This window comes from Hyla sarda, chromosome 1, assembly GCF_029499605.1.
Source record: "Hyla sarda isolate aHylSar1 chromosome 1, aHylSar1.hap1, whole genome shotgun sequence".
In the NCBI taxonomy this organism is placed as follows: Eukaryota; Metazoa; Chordata; class Amphibia; order Anura; family Hylidae; genus Hyla; species Hyla sarda.
Genome location: NC_079189.1, coordinates 528,924,048 through 528,950,715, shown reverse-complemented (window position 1 = coordinate 528,950,715; position 26,668 = coordinate 528,924,048). Strand labels below are relative to the sequence as shown.

The 26,668-nt window shown below is 42.6% G+C and overlaps 1 protein-coding gene across 1 annotated transcript in view; it reads right to left on the bottom strand.

Moving 5' to 3' along the window:
- Positions 1-26,668, bottom strand: part of MAP1B (microtubule associated protein 1B) — an 84,970-nt gene that overhangs the window by 25,014 nt on the left and 33,288 nt on the right. Inside the window, exon 2 of the mRNA XM_056539731.1 lies at positions 24,338-24,439. Coding sequence (XP_056395706.1) covers positions 24,338-24,439 — 102 coding nt within the window. The remainder of the gene's footprint in view (positions 1-24,337; positions 24,440-26,668) is intronic.

Genomic DNA, 26,668 nt, shown 5'->3' with positions numbered 1-26,668 from the left:
CCTGGAGCTTCCGGCAGTCAGCAAGAATATTTATTTTTATGCCTATTGATTGTTTCCGGACATTTCACCACAGTCGTTTGAAATGTATAGAACCTTAATTAATTTCCAAGGCCAAAGCTGAATGATTTATCCTATGAAATATATTGATGAGAGAGCCAACAACTTCTACGTACATTACTCACTTGGTCTATGGGTTCAGTGTTGGATAAAGAAAATGAATTGACAATGTGAACATCAACTTGTCATATGAACTTAAAGTAAAATTACTCCATTTGATCAACAAAAATATAATTTGCATAACATAACTTTGCTGCTAGAAAATATTCACAAGAGGTCCAATTGTAGCATCCAGCCCTTTAAATAATTTAAAGGACCAGCCTTGGAAACTAATCAGAAGACTTTTATATTAGGCCATAGTCTATCACTAGTCTTCAGTCTCATCAGTCAATCACGTGAGTGTCACACAGTTTGCCGCTATCTTGTAGGAATTTTTTTTTACATTCCGCTACTAATGTGCTGGATCATCCTGCTGACAGAAGCATTTGATCTCTACTGCCGACTTCTGCCCCCACCATAATCTCCAGAATGGGGCTCCCAAAACTCCATGCTGCATGAAGTGCGGGGTCAGAATGTGGTCCATGCATTGTCTATGACAGAGCCAGAGATACTTTCAGGTGTACCTTCAGCACTCCCATACACTCGGCACCCCATACAGTGGGGAGATTCAGGCCCCATTCTAGAGAGCCCAGGGGGTATGTGTATCCAACCCTGTGGATAGAGGAAAAGATGTCAAATATGGAATCATATGCAAAAAAAGTGTTATTTTTTTGTTGTTCCTCCTTAGGTTTTTATGAAGTTCTCATTTCTTTGAGGCGTGGACTTCTGTTTTCTTACTTTTCTTTCTTTCTTTCTTTCTTTGCTACATTCCACAGCGCAGTAAGGTCTATAAGCACTTTGACCTACAGACTCATTTACATTTTAGACTTGTTACAGTATTTGTTTTGAAAAAGCAGATTACAAGGTAACAATTTGTGTCTCTACATAATTAACTTTTCTATGGGGTATGTTTTATAAAGCCACAATGTTCAGCTATTAAAAAAAACATTGTTTCTAAGTCATACAGTAATAAAGTATTTGCCCCTCACCCGATTGCTTCTATTTTTCTAATTTGTTACATTTAAATGTTTCAGCTCATCCAAGTAATTTTTGTACAAGATAAAGATAACTCACCTATAGATGCATTTCTTTCTTATTGTAGAATTGTACCTGTTAAAACTGAGGCAAGTAAGGCCTTTAGTTGTTTAAATGTTTGTCTGGGTTCTTTACTGACTTCCTGAATGAGGTTTTGACGTGTGTAATTTTTGTAGCCCGGCCACTCCTGAGTAGGGTCCCCAATGGGCCAAATGAATGACTTGAATGAGAATGAGCGATTTATGTAAGGCTTCTATTAAAGTCAAAGGGCAGTGATGTTTTTAAAGTGAAAAGAACATGGTTTATTATGAGAAAAACAGAGGTTTGCACCTCAAAAACACTGCTTTTGTCGGTGTGAACATGAAAGTGAAGCAGAGCCGATCACTGGACTAGAGTCAGTATATTGATTAGAGTTCCTTCTTCCTTCTAAGTGCCTATGGTATCCTTAGTCCAACACTATAGAGTAATTTGGAAAATGACTCAATTACATCAACTTTTGCCAATACAACACCACTAGAATATGTTGGCATATAAGCAAAAGTTTTGCCAAAACAAAATGTGGCATTTTGTGTCCCAAACAAAACAGTATACGTTCAGTATATGTTCAGAAAATAGACAGAAAATAACTAGTAGACTCAATTTAGTCTATTATGCTCAAGTAGCTTGCTGGTAGTATCCCTTTTTGCTGATATGTCAGTATATAATACAAAATATTGCCAATACATATAACATCTCATCTGTTCACTAAGTGCTGTAATTGCTGGATTATGAGACAAGGTTTTTTATTTTTATTTTTTTTTCAGAAAAAAGTGATCATTTAATCAAGGTCATTTTAGAATGGGGCGTTAGGGTTGCACAATCGCAACAATGACTGATTATGAACTTGCTGTGGCTCTTGTGCATGCTCCTTGCTATTTAATTTTGGCAGTGGTCCAGCCCTTGGCCTGCCTCCCGTATGTCTCTTCTACCTCCCAGTAGTGCCTAGCTCTGGGAGGAAGTGATATTTCATTTGATGAAGTCACTATCGTACAGTATATGCAGTGAAGCTGCCTAGGAGGGAGCAATGCCACCAGGCTCCCTAATCCATGCCAGGTATATACCAATATTGGACAAGAAATCGTGAGGAATTAAGTTTATTTTCCCCATTTCATATCCAATCCCCTCCATGTCATATTCAATCCCCTGTTTATTCAGTGAACATGAAATAGAGGTGAGAAATGGACATGAAATGGAGAGGAATGGATATGAAATGGGGGCAATGGACATGAAATGGAGAGGAATGGACATGAACTGGGGCAATGGACAAATGAGGGGAATTACATGAGATGGGAGGAATGGGCATGTAATGAGGGGAATGGACATAATAATATCAGTTATTTTGATTCCCCTCCCAATAAAGTAGTCTTACATTCGGGACTTTTTTTTCTCAATAAGATCCAAAGCTTGGGGGTCATCTTATAGTCAGTGACATCTTATAATCATGCAAATACAATATTAGAGGAAATTTAATTTAAAAAGGTTTTCTAGGACTACAATATTAATAAGCTTAGGATAGGTTCCAGTGGAGGTCTCACTACAATATTTTATATTGATATGGATTAAAGTAAAAATTTCAGATAAACAATAGGTCATTTTCTGATGGCACATTCCCTTTAAGTAGAAAACAGATCCACACTTATATGTGTCTGGTCCACACTTAAAGGGGTTCTCCGGTGCTTACACATCTTTTCCCCTATCCAAAGGATAGGGGATAAGATGCCTGATCGCGGGAGTCCCGCCGCTGGGGACCCCCGGGATCATGCACGCGGCACCCCGTTTGTAATCAGTCCCCGAAGTGTGTTCGCTCCGGGACTGATTACAGGCGACCACCGAGCCGGCGGCATGTGACATCACACCTCCACCCCCATGTGACGTCAAGCTCCGCCCCTCAATGCAAGCCTACGGGAGGGGCGTGACAGCTATCACGCCCCCTCCCATAGACTTGCATTGAGGGGTGGAGCATGGCGTCACACGGGGGCGGAGGCGTGACAACACACGCCGCCGGCCCGGTGGTCGCCTGTAATCAGTCCCGGAGCGAACACACTCTGGAGACTGATTACAAACGGGGTGCCGCGTGCATGATCCCGGGGTCCCCAGCGGCAGGACCCCCGCGATCAGGCATCTTATCCCCTATCCTTTGGATAGGGGAAAAGATGTGTAAGAACCGGAGAACCCCTTTAAGAAGTGACGGCTCTGGCGCAAAATTGCCTATTTTTCACACACACATCTCAGAAACATAGCTAGGCTTTTCCTTCACCAAGAGCAAAGATTTCATTTGCTGTCCTGGATATGTATCCTTTTTTATGTATTATTTTTGCAATTTTAAATGTATAAAAAATCTAAGAACTAGAAAAGACACAAAAAAAAAAAGAAAATCTGTCTATTTTTTATAAGTCCCAGCACAAATAGGTTATAGCAACAGCAGGGAAAGAGCATGAACATTAGTAAAACAATTTGGTAGCACCATAAATTGGTACAGCCGTAGAACAGTCAAAACAACTGAACACAGAAGATCTTAAGAGCCTGGCCAAGGAAGAGTGGTTTGTTGGTGTCCTAATGCCAACTGCCCCCCTTATCTACACCCCTGCATGCCAGCTTAACAGATTTGATACCACTACACAAATTTCTTTCCAAAAATATGTTTTCTTAAAGTTTACCCATCAGTAGATATGTTTCATTATCTTTCTATATAGCAAATTAAGATCTATAACCAATGTAATCAAAACACAGGTTCACACTGAGCCCCCTTTTTTCTTGGGGTTGCAGTTTAACTTGGATGTAAAGTAAATATAATATTAATGTGGCATATGCTTGACTATGTGGAGTGGACTGACTATGATAATTTTAGAAATGTCTAAACATATTTATTCAAAGAGGTTCTCCACCATAAGTGTGGTGTTTTTAGTACGTACCTGTCAGACATTAATGGATAGGCTAAGGAAGGATCCATGCTTGTCTTGGGGCTAAATGGCTGGGTTGTAAGTCCATCATAACATTGATGCTTTCTTTTTGTAAAATGGCTATTTCCTATTTAAGCTCCCTCCCTTCAACTACAGGCTCCCTTTCAACAACTAACTAGTGATGTAATGTCTTGGGCCACACTGCAACCTGGGAAAAGCTGAGACAACACTTATTTTGTATGCTGCTAAAATGAACATTGGGGGCAAAGATCACATAAGAATTGCGAGACCATCCATCACACACAGGTACAGACATTATATTATAAACTATACTAACGTTACAGCCATGAGCCATGATGAGACAACGGTTTGGTAGCATTAAATAAAAAAAGAAGATAGTTCTTATATTTACAAAGTCTACATAGAGCACATGGATGACTATTAAGATGTAGGCCTTGTACAGAGATTATAAAGAGTGTAATTATATGGTATTATGTAGATTAACATCTTATAACATCTAAAAAAAAATGTAATAAAAAGAGCCTTTAATAATTACCGCTTACGGATAGCGTGTTACTGCGCGATGAAGGGAAAATGACGCAAAGTATATCATACACTGTATATCACGTGTGGTAATGAAACTTACTATGCAGCCGTTATATAAGCAGTTTTTGGAGGATGCATATATCTATAATTCACTCACATAACATTACACAACAGCATTGTGCTCCGAGCAGGAACGGATCAATGCAGTATGTCGGCAGCATCCGCAGATAGTTATTACTTGTCCTAGCAGCACTGAAATGTTTAAGGAGAGCCAACCCATAGGGCATAAGAAATCTGTTCAAAATGCACAATGCCTGGAAGTCACAAGCTGAGTGCTAATAGCTTCCATCAGATTGTAATCCACAAGGATAAAATGTAAATCATCCTCCATAATTTGGATTTAGTGGGATCTCATTAAGCCGTACCCTAGAGTTACACTGTCTCTAGGAATGTGTGTGGCAAGGAACAAAGGACGGGAAGAAAAGACACATTAATGCTGGAGCTATGTATTATCTGTCAGGAAGATAGTGGTTTAAGAACGAATGGTTGTTACTGTAAGCTACATGTTGGAAGATAGATAGATAGATATGAGATATATAGATATGAGATAGATAGATAGATAGAAAGATAGATAGATATGAGATAGATATGAGATATATATATATGAGATAGATAGATAGATATGAGATGGAGATGAGATATATAGATATGAGATAGATATGAGATATATAGATATGAGATATATAGATATGAGATATATAGATATGAGATAGATAGATAGATAGATACAGAAGATAATAGAAGAACAGCACATCCAGTTCCAAAATATCCGTACGGAGGTGCTCGTAGATCCTGGATCCTTGGTTAGAGGAGCAAAAATTGTTTAGACAGCAAAAAAAGATCTTGTCCACAGCACCAATTCCCAAAAAGTGTAGATTTTATTCCATAACAGGTGTCAATACAACAGCGACGTTTCAGTCAGCTCAACCTGACCTTTCTCAAGCAGTCCTTGAGAAAGGTCAGGTTGAGCTGACTGAAACGTCGCTGTTGTATTGACACCTGTTATGGAATAAAATCTACACTTTTTTGGAATTGGTGCTGTGGACAAGATCTTTTTTTGCTAGATAGATAGATAGATAGATAGATGTGAGATAGTCAAGCAAGTGGAGCAGCACACGAGCTGTAGGTGGGTGCATGATGTGGTTGGGCCTCGGTCACAGGTCCCTTCTCAATACAGTGGAAGCAGGCACGGCAGCACTCCAGAATTGTGATAGATAGTGGCATTTATTATCACCAAAAAATGTACAGCGACGACCGGAAGCACCGGAAATGCTGCGGCGTGGATGCCGATTCAATTTTTTTACTTTTATTTTGCATTTCTTTGGTGATCTGGCCACAATTGGACTATACCTACAATGGGATCTGCCGTGCCCTTGCCCTGACCCGATTCAGAGGTAGCGATTATCATGTGATCACGATAATTATTTTATTATATGCACTATGTATTATGTAATTGAGTGTTGCACTGAACTTTCACAGCAAGTAGGACTCCTGAATAGTTGTGTGATTTTGAGTACCACTGCTGTGATCCTTTGTGTTTATTTGTATTCATATGCTAATTAGCTTGACACCCACAGGATGTGATGTAATCATGTATATAATGTATGTGTATAATCACATATATATACTGTTCACTTTGTAATTAACACTGCTTGATAAAGGCTTTGTGAGTAAGCCGAAATGTCGCTGTACATTTTTTGGTGATAATAAAAGCCACTATCTATCACAATTCTGGAGAGCTGCCGTGCCTGCTTCCACTAGATATGAGATAGATAGATAAATAGATAGATGTGAGAGATAGATAGATAGATAGATAGATAGATAGACAAAGAATAAGTTGGCCAGCACTATTGATTCCAAACTATTATATGGACCTGGCTTACAGGTGCAGGCTGCTGGGCTAAATATACAGCAACAGGAGAATACAGCAGCACACTGCTAGCATAAAAGATATAGATAAAACATGAGTATATAGATACAACATGAGAAGCTATTCAGCTATGGTGCAGTAATGAAATAGTGAGATACTTAGCTTGCAATTTGGAGGCCAAATAGCTTGAACCGTCCCACCACAGTAAGGTGATCTCATTGGGACGGACCCTACACTATGAATAGGCCTCTGTGTGAACAGATCAGCAGGCATTGCAAGATCTGGAACCTCCAAATCACCTTATATACACCTGATAGAGGTGGGTGGGGTGCAAGAACCAACATGGAGGTAACCACTCCCCCATATGTGTAATACAAACAAAGAATAAGTTGGCCAGCACTATTGATTCCAAACTATTATACGCACACAGAGGCATATTCATAGTGTAGGGTCTGTCCCAATGAGATCACCTTACCGTGGTGGGACGGTTCAAGCTATTTGGCTGCCAAATTCCAAGCTAAGTATATCACTATATCATTACTGCACCATAGCTGAATAGCTTCTCATGTTGTATCTATATACTCATGTTTTATCTATATCTTTGTGCTAGCAGTGTGCTGCTGTATTCTCCTGTTGCTGTATATTTAGCCCAGCAGCCTGAATCTGTAAGCCAGGTCCGTATAATAGTTTGGAATCGATAGTGCTGGCCAATTTATTCTTTGTTTGTATTACACATATGGGGGAGTGGCTACCTCCATGTTGGTTCTTGCACCCCACCCACCTCTATCAGGTGTATATAAGGTGATTTGGAGGTTCCAGATCTTGCAATGCCTGCTGATCTGTTCACACAGAGGCATATTCATAGTGTAGGGTCTGTCCCAATGAGATCACCTTACCGTGGTGGGACGGTTCAAGCTATTTGGCCGCCAAATTGCAAGCTAAGTATCTCACTATTTCATTACTGCACCATAGCTGAATAGCTTCTCATGTTGTATCTATATACTCATGTTTTATCTATATCTTTGTGCTAGCAGTGTGCTGCTGTATTCTCCTGTTGCAAGATAGATAGATAGATAGATAGATAGATAGATATGAGATAGATATTAGATAGATAGATAGATAAATAAATATGAGATAGATATGAGATAGATAGATATGAGATAGATAGATGATTGTTACGCCGAGCGCTCCGGGTCCCCGCTCCTCCCCGGAGCGCTCGCAACATCCTCGCAATTGCAGCGCCCCGGTCAGACCTGCTGACCGGGTGCGCTGCGATACCTCTCCCAGCCGGGATGCGATTCGCGATGCGGCAGGCGCCCGCTCGCGATGCGCTTCCCGGCTCCCGTACCTGACTCGCTCTCCGTCGGTCTTGTCCCGGCGCGCGCGGCCCCGCTCCCTAGGGCGCGCGCGCGCCGGGTCTCTGCAATTTAAAGGGCCACTGCGCCACTGATTGGCGCAGCTTGTTTAATTAGTGTGTTCACCTGTGCACTCCCTATTTATACCTCACTTCCCCTGCACTCCCTCGCCGGATCTTGTTGCCATTGTGCCAGTGAAAGCGTTTCCTTGTGTGTTCCTAGCCTGTGTTCCAGACCTCCTGCCGTTGCCCCTGACTACGATCCTTGCTGCCTGCCCCGACCTTCTGCTACGTCCGACCTTGCTCTTATCTACTCCCTTGTACCGCGCCTATCTTCAGCAGTCAGAGAGGTTGAGCCGTTGCTGGTGGATACGACCTGGTTGCTACCGCCGCTGCAAGACCATCCCGCTTTGCGGCGGGCTCTGGTGAATACCAGTAGCAACTTAGAACCGGTCCACCAGCACGGTCCACGCCAATCCCTCTCTGGCACAGAGGATCCACCACCTGCCAGCCGAATCGTGACAGTAGATCCGGCCATGGATCCCGCTGAAGTCCCACTGCCAGTTGTCACCGACCTCACCACGGTGGTCGCCCAGCAGTCACAACAGATAGCGCAACAAGGCCACCAGCTGTCTCAACTGACCGTGATGTTACAGCAGCTACTACCACAGCTTCAGCAATCATCTCCTCCGCCAGCTCCTGCACCTCCTCCGCAGCGAGTGGCCGCTTCCGGGCTACGATTATCCTTGCCGGATAAATTTGATGGGGACTCTAAGTTTTGCCGTGGCTTTCTTTCGCAATGTTCCCTGCACTTGGAGATGATGTTGGACCAGTTTCCTACTGAAAGGTCTAAGGTGGCTTTCGTAGTCAGCCTTCTATCTGGGAAAGCTCTGTCATGGGCCACACCGCTCTGGGACCGCAATGACCCCGTCACTGCCTCTGTACACTCCTTCTTCACGGAGATTCAAAGTGTCTTTGAGGAACCTGCCCAAGCCTCTTCTGCTGAGACTGCCCTGCTGAACCTGGTCCAGGGTAATTCTTCTGTTGGCGAGTACGCCATCCAATTCCGTACTCTTGCCTCCGAATTATCCTGGAATAATGAGGCCCTCTGCGCGACCTTTAAAAAAGGCCTATCCAGCAACATTAAAGATGTTCTGGCCGCACGAGAAATTCCTGCTAACCTGCATGAACTTATTCACCTGGCCACCCGCATTGACATGCGTTTTTCCGAAAGGCGTCAGGAGCTCCGCCAGGATATGGACTTTGTTCGCTCAAGGCGTTTTTTCTCTCCGGCTCCTCTCTCCTCTGGTCCTCTGCAATCCGTTCCTGTGCCTCCCGCCGTGGAGGCTATGCAAGTTGACCGGTCTCGCTTGACACCTCAAGAGAGGACACGACGCCGCATGGAGAATCTGTGCCTGTACTGTGCCGGTACCGAACACTTCCTGAAGGATTGTCCTATCCGTCCTCCCCGCCTGGAAAGACTTACGCTGACTCCGCACAAAGGTGAGGCAGTTCTTGATGTCAACTCTGCTTCTCCACGCCTTACTGTGCCTGTGCGAATATCTTCCTCTACCTTCTCCTTCTCTGCTATGGCCTTCTTGGATTCCGGATCTGCAGGAAATTTTATTTTGGCCTCTCTCATCAACAGGTTCAACATCCCAGTGACCAGTCTCGCCAGACCCCTTTACATCAATTGTGTTAACAATGAAAGATTGGACTGTACCGTGCGTTACCGCACGGAACCTCTCCTAATGTGCATCGGACCTCATCACGAAAAAATTTAGTTTTTGGTCCTCTCCAACTGCACTTCTGAAATTCTTCTTGGATTACCGTGGCTTCAACGCCATTCCCCAACCCTTGATTGGTCCACAGGAGAGATCAAGAGCTGGGGTACCTCTTGTTTCAAGGACTGTCTTAAACCGGTTCCCTGTACTCCCTGCCGTGACCCTGTGGTTCCCCCTGTAACCGGTCTTCCTAAGGCTTATATGGACTATGCTGACGTGTTTTGCAAAAAGCAAGCTGAGACTTTACCTCCTCACAGGCCTTATGACTGTCCTATTGACCTCCTCCCGGGTACTACTCCACCCCGGGGCAGAATTTATCCTCTGTCTGCTCCAGAGACTCTTGCTATGTCTGAATACATCCAGGAAAATTTAAAAAAGGGGTTTATCCGCAAATCCTCCTCTCCTGCCGGAGCTGGATTTTTCTTTGTGTCCAAAAAAGATGGCTCCCTACGTCCTTGCATTGATTACCGCGGACTTAATAAAATCACGGTAAAGAACCACTACCCCCTACCTCTTATCTCAGAACTCTTTGATCGCCTTCAAGGTGCCCACATCTTTACCAAACTGGACTTAAGAGGTGCTTATAATCTCATCCGCATCAGGGAGGGGGACGAATGAATGGAAGACTGCATTTAACACCAGAGATGGACACTTTGAGTATCTGGTCATGCCCTTTGGCCTGTGCAACGCCCCTGCCGTCTTCCAAGACTTTGTTAATGAAATTTTTCGTGACCTCTTATATTCCTGTGTTGTGGTTTATCTGGACGATATTCTGATTTTTTCTGCCAACTTAGAAGAACACCGCCAACATGTCCGCATGGTTCTTCAGAGACTTCGAGACAATCAACTTTATGCCAAAATGGAGAAATGTCTGTTTGAATGCCAATCTCTTCCTTTCCTAGGATACTTGGTCTCTGGCCAGGGATTACAAATGGACCCAGACAAACTCTCTGCCGTCTTAGATTGGCCACGCCCCTCCGGACTCCGTGCTATCCAACGTTTTTTGGGGTTCGCCAATTATTACAGACAATTTATTCCACACTTTTCCACTATTGTGGCTCCTATCGTGGCTTTAACCAAGAAAAATGCCAATCCCAAGTCCTGGTCTCCCCAAGCGGAAGACGCATTTAAATGTCTCAAGTCTGCCTTTTCTTCTGCTCCCGTGCTCTCCAGACCTGACCCATCTAAACCCTTCCTATTGGAGGTAGATGCCTCCTCAGTGGGAGCTGGAGCTGTCCTTCTACAAAAAAATTCTTCCGGGCATGCTGTTACTTGTGGTTTTTTTTCTAGGACCTTCTCTCCGGCGGAGAGGAACTACTCCATCGGGGATCGAGAGTTACTGGCCATTAAATTGGCGCTTGAGGAATGGAGGCATCTGCTGGAGGGATCAAAATTTCCTGTTATCATATACACCGATCACAAGAATCTCTCCTATCTCCAGTCTGCCCAACGGCTGAACCCTCGCCAGGCCAGGTGGTCGTTGTTCTTTGCCCGTTTTAACTTTGAAATTCACTTTCGTCCTGCCGACAAGAACATTAGGGCCGATGCCCTCTCTCGTTCCTCGGATGCCTCGGAAGTAGAGGTCTCTCCGCAACACATCATTCCTCCTGACTGTCTGATCTCCACTTCTCCAGCCTCCATCAGGCAAACTCCTCCAGGGAAGACCTTCGTTTCTCCACGCCAACGTCTCGGGATTCTCAAATGGGGACACTTCTCCCACCTCGCAGGCCATGCGGGCATCAAAAAATCCTTGCAACTCATCTCTCGTTTCTATTGGTGGCCGACTCTGGAGACGGATGTTGTTGATTTTGTGCGGACCTGTACTGTCTGTGCCCGGGATAAGACTCCTCGCCAGAAACCTGATGGTCTCCTTCATCCTCTGCCTGTCCCCGAACAGCCTTGGTCACTGATTGGTATGGACTTTATTACAGACTTACCCCCATCCCGTGACAACACCGTTGTTTGGGTGGTCGTTGATCGATTTTCCAAGATGGCACATTTTATTCCTCTTCCTGGTCTTCCTTCAGTGCCTCAGTTGGCAAAACAATTTTTTGTACACATTTTTCGTCTTCACGGTTTGCCCACACAGATCGTCTCGGATAGAGGCGTCCAATTCGTTTCTAAATTCTGGAGGGCCCTCTGTAAACAGCTCAAGATTAAACTAAACTTCTCTTCTTCTTATCATCCCCAATCCAATGGGCAAGTAGAAAGAATTAACCAGGTCCTGGGTGACTATTTACGGCATTTTGTTTCCTCCCGCCAGGATGACTGGGCAGATCTTCTACCATGGGCCGAATTCTCATACAACTTCAGAGTCTCAGAATCTTCTGCTAAGTCCCCATTTTTCGTGGTGTACGGCCGTCACCCTCTTCCCCCCCTCCCTACTCCCTTGCCCTCTGGTTTGCCCGCTGTGGATGAAGTGACTCGTGATCTTTCCACCATATGGAAAGAGACCCAAAATTCTCTTTTACAGGCTTCATCCCGCATGAAAAGGTTTGCCGATAAGAAAAGAAGAACTCCCCCCATTTTTGCACCCGGAGACAAGGTATGGCTCTCCGCTAAATATGTCCGCTTTCGTGTCCCCAGTTACAAACTGGGACCACGCTATCTTGGTCCTTTCAAAGTCTTGTGCCAGATTAATCCTGTCTCTTATAAACTCCTTCTTCCTCCTTCTCTCCGTATTCCCAATGCCTTCCATGTCTCTCTCCTTAAGCCACTCATCATTAACCGCTTCTCTCCCAAACTTGTTTCTCCCACTCCTGTTTCCGGCTCTTCGGACATCTTCTCCGTGAAGGAGATTCTGGCCTCCAAGACGGTCAGAGGAAAAAAATTCTTCTTGGTGGATTGGGAAGGCTGTGGTCCAGAAGAGAGATCCTGGGAACCTGAGGACAACATCCTAGACAAAAGTCTGGTCCTCAGGTTCTCAGGCTCCAAGAAGAGGGGGAGACCCAAGGGGGGGGTACTGTTACGCCGAGCGCTCCGGGTCCCCGCTCCTCCCCGGAGCGCTCGCAACATCCTCGCAATTGCAGCGCCCCGGTCAGACCTGCTGACCGGGTGCGCTGCGATACCTCTCCCAGCCGGGATGCGATTCGCGATGCGGCAGGCGCCCGCTCGCGATGCGCTTCCCGGCTCCCGTACCTGACTCGCTCTCCGTCGGTCTTGTCCCGGCGCGCGCGGCCCCGCTCCCTAGGGCCCGCGCGCGCCGGGTCTCTGCAATTTAAAGGGCCACTGCGCCACTGATTGGCGCAGCTTGTTTAATTAGTGTGTTCACCTGTGCACTCCCTATTTATACCTCACTTCCCCTGCACTCCCTCGCCGGATCTTGTTGCCATTGTGCCAGTGAAAGCGTTTCCTTGTGTGTTCCTAGCCTGTGTTCCAGACCTCCTGCCGTTGCCCCTGACTACGATCCTTGCTGCCTGCCCCGACCTTCTGCTACGTCCGACCTTGCTCTTGTCTACTCCCTTGTACCGCGCCTATCTTCAGCAGTCAGAGAGGTTGAGCCGTTGCTGGTGGATACGACCTGGTTGCTACCGCCGCTGCGAGACCATCCCGCTTTGCGGCGGGCTCTGGTGAATACCAGTAGCAACTTAGAACCGGTCCACCAACACGGTCCACGCCAATCCCTCTCTGGCACAGAGGATCCACCACCTGCCAGCCGAATCGTGACAATGATATGTATATGATATACATAGATAATATATTACAAATAAATAATATATGAGAATAATGAGGATCTGTCTTTACTTGTCTAAATTTTACTTAATATTATAAAGTCTGTGATGCTCCAGTGTATGATACCTTTGGCAGTCTGGGGATAAATTCTGTTGGTCTTGGTACTAGAAAGTCAAAATAATGTTAGCCTATGTAACCGCCGGTTGTTTTACCAAGATTAGCTCCAGGAATGAGACCATGGGCTGCACTGTCTTCCATAAACTTTTATGTATTCCTCTATCTCTCTGAAATGCACTGTGTAAATTGCCTTTTTTATTTGATAGACTCTCAATTGCCTATGACTCTGTACATAGTTACTTTATTTTATATATTCTCAATTACCTAAGGCTCTGTACAAAGTCACTTTTTCCATTCAGTTTTGATTCCTGTGTGTTTGAATGGTCGGTGCCATTTCAATAAACTGCATAAATCAATAGTAGAAGTGAATGTATACTGCCCATCCAAGTCTATGAAGAAGGGAGGGGTGAGATGGGAAGTGAGGATGATCAGAGATTCAGAGATCAGAGGCAGAGACAAAGAGACTGCAAAGACCCTTTTTTTGCGTGTGTGCAGCGAATGGGAAGTGGCATAGAGGTTAGTCTATACCTACTAGCTCAGGAACAACTGAAAAATAGAGATTAAGTCTGCAGATCAAAAATCTGGTGAAGTTCTTTACTGAAGCATACCTACCAACAGTGAACTGCTTCACAGTAGTTTTCATAGACACAGTATCTAATTCACAGTGGTAAAGTGGTGCTTGTGAAGAGGTACCCTCTTTGTAGCAGACTGGCAGGACAATGTATGTGGGGGAATTATAGCAAGAAAGCTCATTACTCTAGCCTTGAGATTCTACAGCAGGGCTGGGCCGCATATCAATGGGGGGAGCTGTGCTTGGGGAGAAGATGGGTAGAGGAGTGTTTAAACTAGGGACTGGGAAGGGTGGTTCAGAAAAGCAGAGGACAAGACAGTGTATATAGAGAACTGAAAATAAAATTATTGAATACTTGGAGGTGGAGGGGTTAAAATAGTTAATAGGAATAGGCTTAGTAAAAAAAAAAACAATAAAAAAAAAACGAAAGAAAACTAAATACACCACTAAATTGTATGTTGACTAATGCTAGAAGTCTGGCCAATAAAATTGATGAACAGGAGTTGATCATGTCTGAAGAAAATTCTGACATAGTGGGAATAACGGAGACATGGTTGGACGATAGCTATGACTGGGCGGTTAATTTAATACAATTTATTCAGGAAGAATCGGAAAAATTGGGAGAGGGGGGGGTTGTTTGTTTTTATGTAAAGTCCAGTCTGAAGGCCGCACTGCGGGAGGATATACAGTATGTGAAGGAAATGATAATGTGGAGTAATTATGGGTAGAAATATATGGAGAGAAAAATAATAAAATTTGCTATAAGCCGCCAGTTGTAATAAACACGGCATAAGGGGTTTGCTATAAGCCACCAGTTATAATAAATAGTGTTGAGCGGCATAGGCCATATTCGAATTCGCGAATATTCGCGAATATATGGACGAATATTCGTCATATATTCGCGAATATTCGCATATTTGTTATATGGCCGTTTTATTTTCGCATATGCGAAAATCCACATATGCGAAAATTCACATATGCGAAAATTCACATATGCGAAAATTCGCGTATGCGAAAATCAACATATGGGAAAATTATCATTCGCGATAATTCGCATATGCTAATTTTCGCACATGCGAATTTTCACGCGCCAGTCTCACACAGTTACAGCCTTCTTTACACCACACAAGCTGGAAGCAGAGAGGGGAGATCACTGTGATGTGTACTGTGAAAAAAAAAAAAAAAAAAAAAACAAAAACGAATATTCGTAATTACGAATATATAGCGCTATATTCGCGAAATTCGCGAATTCGCGAATATGCGATATTCGCGAATAATATTCGAATTGCGAATATTCGCGAGCAACACTAATAATAAACACGATATAAGAACAATTATTGGAGGCAAATACATAAGGCAGCAAATCACAATGAGGTGGTTATTATGAGGGACTTTAACCATCCTGATATAAACTGAGAAACTGAGACCTGTGAATCTCAGAAAGGAAACAGGTTTGTGACTATGGTTATGGATACTAGATCAACACAATGTTGATCCAGGGATTTATTCTGATTGCCATATTGACTTTAGGAGGAATTGTTTCCCTTGGTATGGGGCAGTTGGCATTAGGGGTTTTTGCCCTACTCTGGATCCCCACAGTAGAGACACAGTAGGGATATATTGTCTTTTTTCAAACTTATGAACTAATGATGTTACTATGTATGTAGTTTAGTTGGGAGTGATACAAGTCCAAATAAACCTCACTAAACAATCTTTACCGATTTGCTTCCAGTAGGTAACATTAGGTAAGTTTAAGTACTCACATATGATGAACTGTAGTGTCCTCTAACAGGATGCAGGTCGAGATAGGATGTGTTAGCCATGAAGCTCTGGTCCTGGTTGGAAGACTATCCTAGGTACCAGATGATAAAGGGGCTCTTGTAAAAGCTTCTCTAATCTGAATTGGAATTCAGTCCTTCTCGAAGGCTCACAAGGAAAGTAACTGGATATTCCTTTTAAATGGAATGTAGGGTTCCCCAGGAGAGGTTAGTCCTATGCAGGAGTCCGTGAGATTCTCCTCGTGCTCCTAGGAAGGGTAGATGACGCTGGTCCTCTGGAGTATATAGAAACAGCAGGGTGATGATGGTCTTCTGTAGTATAGTTCCCTTGATAATGCTGGTCTACTCCTTTATGGAGTAGCTGCAAGGAAGGCTATAAGCCTAACTAAAAAGGAGAGGCAGAGCAGACCTTCTCCTCTCCATTACTGATTGTGATTGACTTCTCATGATGGCAGCAGCTCTGCCATTAAAGTTAATTGGCTAATTTAACCTATGGGACCTGTCTCACAAGCACATTACAGTTTTGCCATTAGATAGCAGCAAAGTAGAGATAGTAAAATGGTTTAGGAAGCATTAGGCATAGACAACTCACAGTAAAGAGATTATAAAACATTACTGAAACCATCCGACAACATCCAGGAATAGAAAAACAGAGCTAATTTCTTCCAAAAACAGCTCAGTCTGTCTCCAGGTTGGGTGTGGTTCTGCAGCTCAGTTCCACTGAAGTAAATGGAACCAAGTTGTAATACCACAGACAACCTGGGGATAGACGTGGAACTGTTTTAGAAAGAGATTAGCTCTGTTTTTCTATTCCTGGATAACTCCTATAATGCTTTAGGTTTTATACATGGATACTGCCCTATTGTTGCTGACTAAGATGGTGGAACTAGGACAGATCCCATTATAAGTCAATAGGATCCTTCAGGATGTGACATATGTTAAGAATCGAATGATCAGTCACGGCTCATTTAAGAATTTAAATCTATGAGAGCGTGTGGCTTATATTTTATATACCGTATTTATCGGGGTATACCACGCACCGGCCTATAACACGCACCCTCATTTAACCAAGGATATTTGGGTAAAAAAAGTTTTTTACCCAAATATCCATGGTAAAATGAGGGTGCGTGTGTGCGCGTGTATACCCCGATATACCCCCAGGAAAGGCAGGGGGAGAGAGGCCGTCGCTGCCCGCTTCTCTCCCCCTGCCTTTCCTGGGGTCTAGAGCGCTGCTGTCGGCCCTTTTCACCCCCTGGTTATCGGCGCCGCTACCCGTTCTGTCCCCCTGACTATCGGTGCCTGCGTGCGTCCCCAGCGTCGTTGCTATGCATGACGTCATGCGCCGCACCGTTCAGCGCATAGCAACGACGCCGGGGACGCACGACGGAGGCCTGCAGCAGCGCGGACCCGACTCAGGTAATTATGCCACCGGGGATGGGGGGAGGCAACGGGGCAGCGGCGCCGGCAATGGGTGCCGCTGCCCCTTCTCTCCCCCTGGCTGTCGGCGTCGCTTCTCTCCCCCTGGCTATCGGCGCCGGCACCGATAGTCAGGGGGACAGAACGAGCAGCGGCGCCGATAACCAGGGGGTGAGAAGGGCCGACAGCAGCGCTCTAGACCCCAGGAAAGGCAGGGAGAGAGAAGCGGGCAGTGACGGCCTCTCTCCCCCTGCCTTTCCTGGGGGTGTATCGGCGTATAACACGCACACAGACTTTAGGCTAAAAATTTTAGCCTAAAAAGTGCGTGTTATACGCCGATAAATACGGTACTCCTTTCTATGAATGTGTGATTTCTATTGTGATTTTTAAGACTGGAACATATTTTTTCCAACCTTCTTCTCAACACAAATAGTATAACATTAAAAACCTCTGTAAGTTAATATGAAATAAATATACTTGATACTTAATATAAAATAAATGCGTACTCTGTTCAGCGGCGTTCATCACTGAAGAAGACGCTTAGCCCAGAACTTGTACAGGTAAAGAAACATTAATAATTAAGGAGAATTTACATTTTTAAAAGGTTATAAATAATTAACAAGTCTCCATAATACACAGCAAAAATCTGTGTTTTGAGAACGCACATAAAGTAATGTATTCCCAGATGTGAGGGGGCACAGTATGCAATTACACTATGAAAATGTGGCCTAATGGATTTGCTGCATGTTGCAGTGACGTAATGTAAGTATTAGAACCGGTAACCTTAGAACAGCAAAATAAAATGCACTGTATAATGCTTTATTAATGCTATACAGAATCGGATGTACTTGCATTATTGACATGGCATCAGTTTCCAGGGACATAATTCCTGCAGCTAATAATTGGATACCTTTTCCCGGGTGCAGACTGGATATTGAAGATAGGCAATAGCATTAAGGGATCATTCCTAGACAAACTAAGATGATATTGCATCATTTCTATTGCAGGGCCTGAAAAGGAGGAGCAGTCACGTTCTGCTTATTTCTGCTTATCTGTTGTGTCATAATTATAAATTTCGGCAAACTCTGCATAAATCAATAGTACAAGCAAATATAAAAAAAAAAACTTTGAAATGAATCCTATTCATTCTCCATTTTTCAGCTTTCTCCAAACATATCATTCCCTCTGAAAAACAGGTCAAATCTATTTTAAGAAAAGAGACAGACTGGTTATATGCTGCCTATAGAAGTCTATGAAGAAGGGAGGGGACAGAGGGAACTAGGAGAGAGAAAGATTATCAAGCTAAGTTTTAGCTAATAAACATGATTCTATCGTTGCATGCCTCCATAGGGTATATACAGTGGGGGAAAAAAGTATTTAGTCAGCCACCAATTGTGCAAGTTCTACCCCTTAAAAACATGAAAGAGGCCTGTAATTTTCATCATAGTTATACCTCAACTATGAGAGACATAATAAGAAAAAAAATCCATCGAATCACATTGCCTGATTTTAAAAGAATTTATTTGCAAATTATGGTGGAAAATAAGTATTTGGTCAATAACAAAAGTTAATCTGAATACTTTGTTGAAAAGAAAGCAGGAGCCAGCGCACAGTCTTCAGATTTATTCATGAGGTATACACAGGTAACAGGATAGTACACATACCGGCACTCCGGATGGGATATACATCCCATCCGGAGTGCCGGTATGTGTACTATCCTGTTACCTGTGTATACCTCATGAATAAATCTGAAGACTGTGCGCTGGCTCCTGCTTTCTTTTCTTCATATCTCTGAGGAGACTGCCGGGCGCAAGGAAAGGTGTAGCTGACTATCTTATATTTTCGCGTTTGAATACTTTGTTATATACCCTTTTTTGGTAATGACAGAGGTCAAATGTTTGTACGTCTTCACAAGGTTTTCATACACTGTTGCTGGTATTTTGGCCCATTCCTCCATGCAGATCTCCTCTAGAGCAGTGATGTTTTGGGGCTGTCGCTGGGCACCATGGACTTTAAACTCCTTCCAAAGGTTTTCTATGGGATTGAGATCTGGAGACTGGCTAGGCCACTCCAGGACCTTGAAATGCTTCTTACGAAGTCACTCCTTCGTTGCCCAGGCAGTGTGCTTGGGATTATTGTCATGCTGAAAGACCCAGCCATGTTTCATCTTCAATGCCCTTACTGATGGAAGGAGGTTTTCACTCAAAGTCTCAAGATACATGGCCCCATTCAGTCTTTCCTTTACACAGATCAGTTGTCATGGTCCCTTAGCAGAAAACAGCCCCAAAGCATGATGTTTCCATGCTTCAAAGTAGGTATGGTGTTCTTTGGATGCAACTCAGCATTCTTCCTCCTCCAAACACAATGAGTTGACTTTTTACCAAAAAGTTCTACTTTGGTTTCATCTGATCACATGACATTCTCCCAATACTCTTCTGGATCATCCAAATGCTCTCTAGCAAACTTCAGACACGCCCGGACATGTACTGGCTTAAGCAGGAGGACACGTCTGGCACTGCATGATTTGAGTCCCTGGCAGCATAGTGTGTTATTGTTGGTAGCCTTTGTTACTTTGGTCCCAGCTCTCTGCAGGTCATTTACTAGCCCCCCCCCCCCCGTGTGTTTCTGGGATTTTTGCTCACCATTGTGATCATTTTGACACCACGGGGTGAGATCTTGTGTGGAGCCCCAAGGGAGATTATCAGTGGACTAGTATATCTTCCATTTTCTAATAATTGCTCCCACACTTGATTTCTTCACACCAAGCTGCTTGCCTATTGCAGATTCAGTCTTCCCAGTTTGATGCAGATCTACAATTTTGTTTCTGGTGTCCTTCGATACCTCTTTGGTCTTGGCCATAGTGAAGTTTGGAGTGGGACTGGTTTAGGTTTTGGACAGGTGTCTTTTATACTGATTCACACAGGTGCCATTAATACAGGTAACAAGTGGAGGACAGAGGAGACTCTTAAAGAAGCAGTCACAGGTCTGTGAGAGCCAGAAATCTTGCTTGTTTGTAGATGACCAAATACTTATTTTCCACCATAATTTGCAAATAAATTCTTTAGAAATCAGAATGTGATTTTATGGATTTTTTTTTCTTATTCTGTCTCTCATAGTTGAGGTATACCTATGAGAAAAATTACAGGCCTCTCTCATCTTTTTGAGTGGGAGAACTTGCACAATTGGTGGCTGACTAAATACTTTTTTGCCCCACAGTATCAAGAGATTGCGCTATGCAGCCGACCCTTTCGAATACCTAAATAATGGAACATAATCAGTGCATTTAGCTCCTTTAAGCAATAATTTCACATTAGAAATGTGTTTTAGCTGAATAAGGACTTGGCTGAAAGCCTAAATAAATAATTAGTACATTCCAAAATGTGCTAATACTATTTTTTGATTTTCCTATTTCAGTAACACTGAAGCAAAAGAATGCAAATATATTAGTAAAAATGGGAGTATAATTTCATGCACTAGCCCATTATAATAAATGAGCAAAGAGAATCAAGTCTTAATCCTACCCTGAAATTATAGTCTTACATAGTATTAGAGAAGCATAAAACTTACAAAGATCGGCATGTCAACAGACAGTGACACAGTAAACAACACATTAGATGCTGTAAATCTAGAGTGTAGCAGCTGCGAATGTCTACAATATACTAGCTTCCCTTTATGTTGTTCTATGAACATAGTATGATACAGCTGCTTTGCATTTCGTTTCCTAAAGTCCTATTTATACTGATAGATTGTTATAAAGATAATAATATTTTTTATCATTATTATATTTTTAAGAGGACCTGTCAGATTTCCATTTCCCCTTATTCCCTATAATATTACAATGCTGGAACATTGTTAGAATTTAGCTTTGTTCTGTTCCTCTGTTTATTCTTCTAGAAATTCATTTATAAAATGTCAACTGAGTTTCACCAGTTGGAGGTGTGTCGCTTTACATTATGACACTGTCCAATCAGTGCTGGCAGCATCAAAGAGTGGAGACACACCCTTTTGACAAGGAAGTGGTAACACCACCAAACAGAACCTTATCTGTGTGTTATAGATTCCCTATCCTGCTTGATCTAGAGCTGTCATCAAGCCTCCAATGACAATGAGATGGCTCTGCTGATTCTGTACCAGTCTACACAGCAAACCGAAAAAGTCAGCTGCAGCTAACAGAAAATGTCAATTAATAGTTTATTATGGTTAGCTACAAGAATACAAAATAAATCTTTATAATAAAATCCTGATTTAAATAATAAAAATTTTGGATTATTAGATACAAGAAAAATCAGCACCAATCTATAGTGTCAGGGTACATGCTCCTCATAATAAACATATAGTGCTGAGGGTCTCACTAATGGTGATTCAGTATTGCTCTATGCAAAGCACAGTATACACAACAAGAAACTAGAGCAATTATTACTGATCAAAAATAATTTTATTGAACACATTATTAAAAACATACATGTAAAGATTTTTGTGTACATTATTAAGTGGGTAAATAGATAATGAATCCAAAAAGAAGATTGGACAGGTCAAATTTGTAACATCATGTGATAGAACAGTGTGCAAAGAATCAGGTTACCATCAAATATATGGGTCTCACTGAATATCATATGCCTACAGGGGTATCAGGGCTGTAGTCTTTACTAGTAAAAAACAAAGTGCTAGCTAAAATTGCACTACTCCCTATATATAAAGTGCATATAGTATGCCATACGCTGCAACAATTCACCCATATTGGGGTCCTGTCACCACCTCTCCTAATTTTTCGATTATACATTCCCTTTAAATTCTATACACTTGAGCAAGCAATCTTGCACCTTTATTTCTTTGTTTATTTAAAATAAGTGATTACCTTTTTGTGTGAACATTACCGCTGGGGGAAAATGGCCTAAATGTATTGACAAGTATTATCTGATTAAAAAAAAGTTACCGTATCTTATTTTCAGTGTACATTTTAATAAGGTCATTGTGAATTGGCATACCGCATGCCTCTAATTCAGGATGGTTTTATATGCAATGCATTATTCCCATCTAACAAAAGGGCTGTTGGATTAGTCACATCCAACAATCCCATGCACAATGGATGACCTAATTACCATCATGATGATTGCGCACTAAATCTCATATAATGAAAATCATTTGCAAGTCCTTCACCTTCCTAATCTTACAGCCATCTTTTTACAAGTAAATTGCTCCTAAAACTAAATAAAGAGACACTCCCTTCCAATGACATTTATGTCTTAGAGTTAGGGTGTGTTCACACATTCAGGTTTTCAATGGTTATTATTCAGGTATGGATTAGAAAAGAGAAGCCTCAGTCTTTCCTCTATACCTGTCCTACATTTATAATCTATTTCTTACTTTGTATTCAGTAATTGCAATTAAAAAGCTGAATGTGTGGACACCCTACATTGGGGGCAATCAGACATATTTTGCAAGCCCATCTGCTTTTGGGGAAAGGGGGGGGGGGGGTCTTGGTAATACATCTGCACCATTCCCCAAGATCCAGGCTCAGGGACCACATCTTAATACAGAATATACTGTATTAGCTATCATTTGAGCATATTTATCCATTTGTAATACATTTTTGGCAAGTGTTGGTTATTTTGCAAAAACATACACATTATACTGAAATCACATATAACAAGCATCCAGGAAACACAGAGGTTTTCACCTCAACCCCTTTAGCAGTCTCTGATAACATTAGTGATGGACTGTGCTTCGTTGTATTTCCATCACCTTTTAGCTGCAAGAATTGTGTAATCTGTACTACTGTAAGATTTGTCAGTGTTCACTGGGATCAATCATAGAAATTGTAGCTCTAGAAACATCATAAGCTACCATTACGGTGTCCATATTAGGACATCCTCAGGTATTATCCTAAACTGTCCTTCCTCAGGCAAAACTCCATCCTTCCTCCTCCCTCATCCAAAACCCCCTCTTCCCTCACCCCAAACTCCTTCCTCCCTCATCCCTCAGACCAAACTCCCTCCTCCCTCAGACAAAACTCTGTCCTGCCTCACACCAGGCAGTTGTAGTTTTGCAACAGCTGGAGGCACCCTAGTTGTGAAACACTGCACTATGCATTTATGCTCCTGTGTGTGGCCTCGCTCACACTCTGCAGACCTCTCTGCCTGAGGCAGGACAGAGTTTTGTCTGAGGGAGGAAGGAGGAGGGAGTTTTCGGTGAGGGAGGATGGGCTTTGGCCTGAGGGAGGATGGGGTTTTGCCTGAGGGTGATAGGAGTTTTGCCTGAGGGAGGAAGGGATTTTGCTTGAGGGAGGATGTAGGGATGTCTAGGGGAGGAGGGAGTTTTGCCTGAGGGAGGACGGAGTTTTGCATGATGGAGGAGGAAGCTTTGCCTAAGGGAGGATGCAGTTATGCCTCAGGGAGGAAGGGGTTTTGCCTGACTGAGGAGGGAGGATGGGGTTTGGCTAAGGGATGAAGAAGATTTACCCGAGGGGAAAAGGAGGACAGAATTTTGCATGAGGGAGGACAGAGTTTTGCCTGAGGGAGGACAGAGTTTTGCCTGAGGGAGGACAGAGTTTTGCCTGAGGCAGGACAGAGTTTTGCCTGAGGGAGGACAGAGTTTTGCCTGAGGGAGGGAGGAGTTAAAGAGGATGCCTGAGGATGTCCTAATATGGACACCGTATACCATGATACTACCATGAACAGACCCCTAAAGTGGCCATATAGCTATCAGTTTGTTCAGGTAATAGCTATTCCTCCCAACCCCTCTGATACACGTACACACTTGGATCCACATATATATGGGCTTTTCACTCATGAGAACAAAAGCAGTCTGGCTATGGCTTTCCCCTCCCCATAGAAGAAAAATACAAGTTTGTTTATGTGTCGAACAAATAAATGTTCAGCTGAGAGTTATTGGAAAGGTATGGCATGTCATTTTGTCATGTTTTTGTGCCATGATTTTGGCAAGACAGTTGAGAGACCATTGGGTGAATAAGCCCTTATACTGCTCCAAATCATACAGGTATGTAATTGCAGTGATTAATTTTCATTTCCGGATCACTCACCTCTAACTTCTGGGGAGAATCTCGCTGAGTGACGTGATACAAATAGCTTTAGTTCTTGGTCTAAGTTGCATTGAATGAGGTCTGTGTCCCATGATCGGATACCTGTAAAATAAAGACCAAGCACAATAAGACCCTTTTCAGTAATTTATTTCAAAGAAATATTAGCTTTTTTTTTTTTAAAAAAAGGGCATCATAACATGAAAATTAATCTTTATATACAAAAAAAGGATGCAAAATTTCAACAAAAATGGAGGGTTGTTAGTGCTGATGCAGATCTGTAGGCCCTCTGTCTACTATAGGACACATGTACAGATATAGCAGAGCTAGGTGTTTCAAGCTGATCTTGCCATTTGGCATTATGTAGAGTAAAATTGATGGAATGTATTTTTACTGTGTGTGAGGCCTCTCTGGCTTTTTTATTTATTTTTTTCACTTAAATGTATTTATTTTCAGTTATTTTGGACTCCAAATATTACTTGTTGATAATACATTGTTGATAATACAGCTAATAAATTGATTTTACCGTGAAATGCATTTTATTTTTCCATCTCAGATAGTAAGAAATAATTCAACACTTTTTCCCTTAAATATGTTCCTTTCTGCATAGCAATGAGTTATTACCATCATCCATGTTCAGCCTATACAGACGTGGAAATTTACCTGTTCAGAAATTTTCATTTCCTGGAATCTGTGGCAGCACACAATGGGTTCACATTGGTGTGGTGCTGTGCGGCGTCCGTTGCTGCCGTGGCGCCGTGTCTGTAGGGAGGTGCGACCCAGAGACTGGTTTGAGTGGCATTGGGGATGCTCTGCCAGTGGGTCGTTCCCCCTGTGGGCACTGGTGCGGTGGCGGTCGCCGCCCAGTGCTACGCCATTTTATGCCAGGGACGTTAGGGACACACTCTAAATAGGTGGCCGTGAAGTGGTAAGTGGGCTTGTACCTTTTGATCAAAATGTATACTAATAACCTGTTAGTTTTTGAATTTATGCTGAGAAGCAATTAGATCGAAATACAATATGTAGATGTGCGACATGTCTGTTTTCTACTTGAATTCACACAATGGGTTAATGTTTCCTCATTAATCCTGGAATAGAAGTACTAAACAGCAATGGTACTGAAACAAGTAATTAAGATTAATTAGGATCCACCCCCTCTTAGCCTATAAGTATCCCACAAACACACGTTCACCTCGCATTTTATGCAGCAGTGAGAATTTATTGAGAGGGTATACTTGTGCTGCCAAGGATTCCGAAATGAAAATTTCAGAACAGGTAAATTTTCCACTTCCTTATCATCCGTGGCAGCACACAATGGGACAATCCCAGCAGTGAAAAAAACACGCTGTCACGCCCCCTCCCATAGGCTTGCATTGAGGGGGCGGAGCGTGACGTCACTATGCTCCGTCCCCGTGATTGCCAGTAATCAGACCCGGAGCGAGCACACTTCGGGGGCTGATTCTAACGGGGTGCGGCGTGGAAGATAACGGGGGGTCCCCAGCGGCGGGACCCCCGTGATCAGGCATCTTATCCCCTATCCTTTGTATAGTGGATAAGATGTCTTAGTGCCAGAGTACCCCTTTAATGAGGAAACATTAACCCATTGTGTGCTGCCACGGATGATAAGGAAATTACTTTTGTTTTGTCAGTAGCTGAAATACTCATGGGACTGCATTCAATACAGTATTGTGTTACTAAGAAACCTGCATATTTCCCTGTGGGCAAAACTCTGCTTCCAACACCGGTGTTCTGCCAGTATTCATGTGCAATTCTAGTAGGAATCCTGAACATCCTTATATGTAAAAACAAGAAATGTCTGTTTAATATGAGCTCTAAAAATAAAAATAAATGTGTATACACCTGTGATTCCAACCCTGGTACCATTGTAGAAGACATTTGCTAACAAAAAGACAAACCATATCTCATCTGAGCTTTTTAAAGAGATGAGAATATTCACTATTTTGTTGGTATTTTTAAACTAAATCTTTTTAAAAGAAATTATAATATCAATCTTGTAGTATTTGGCATAAAGAAAATGTACAACACATACAGCATTAATCAAAGGATGGGAGAACATGTCTTCTGTAATGGTGAAACATTATTTTTATTATTTATTATTAATTATTATTAAAAATAATAATAATAACAACAATAATAGTAATAATAAGCTTCATATTCATGCTATTTTTTTTATTATTTCCTTTTTTCACATATGAAAAAGATAAAGATCAACAAAACATATTAAAAAAAGATTTAATTTTTAAGATTTCTTAAAAACTAATAATTGATAAAAGATAATCTGATTGTGTCTTGTAGTATCAGGGAATATCAAGT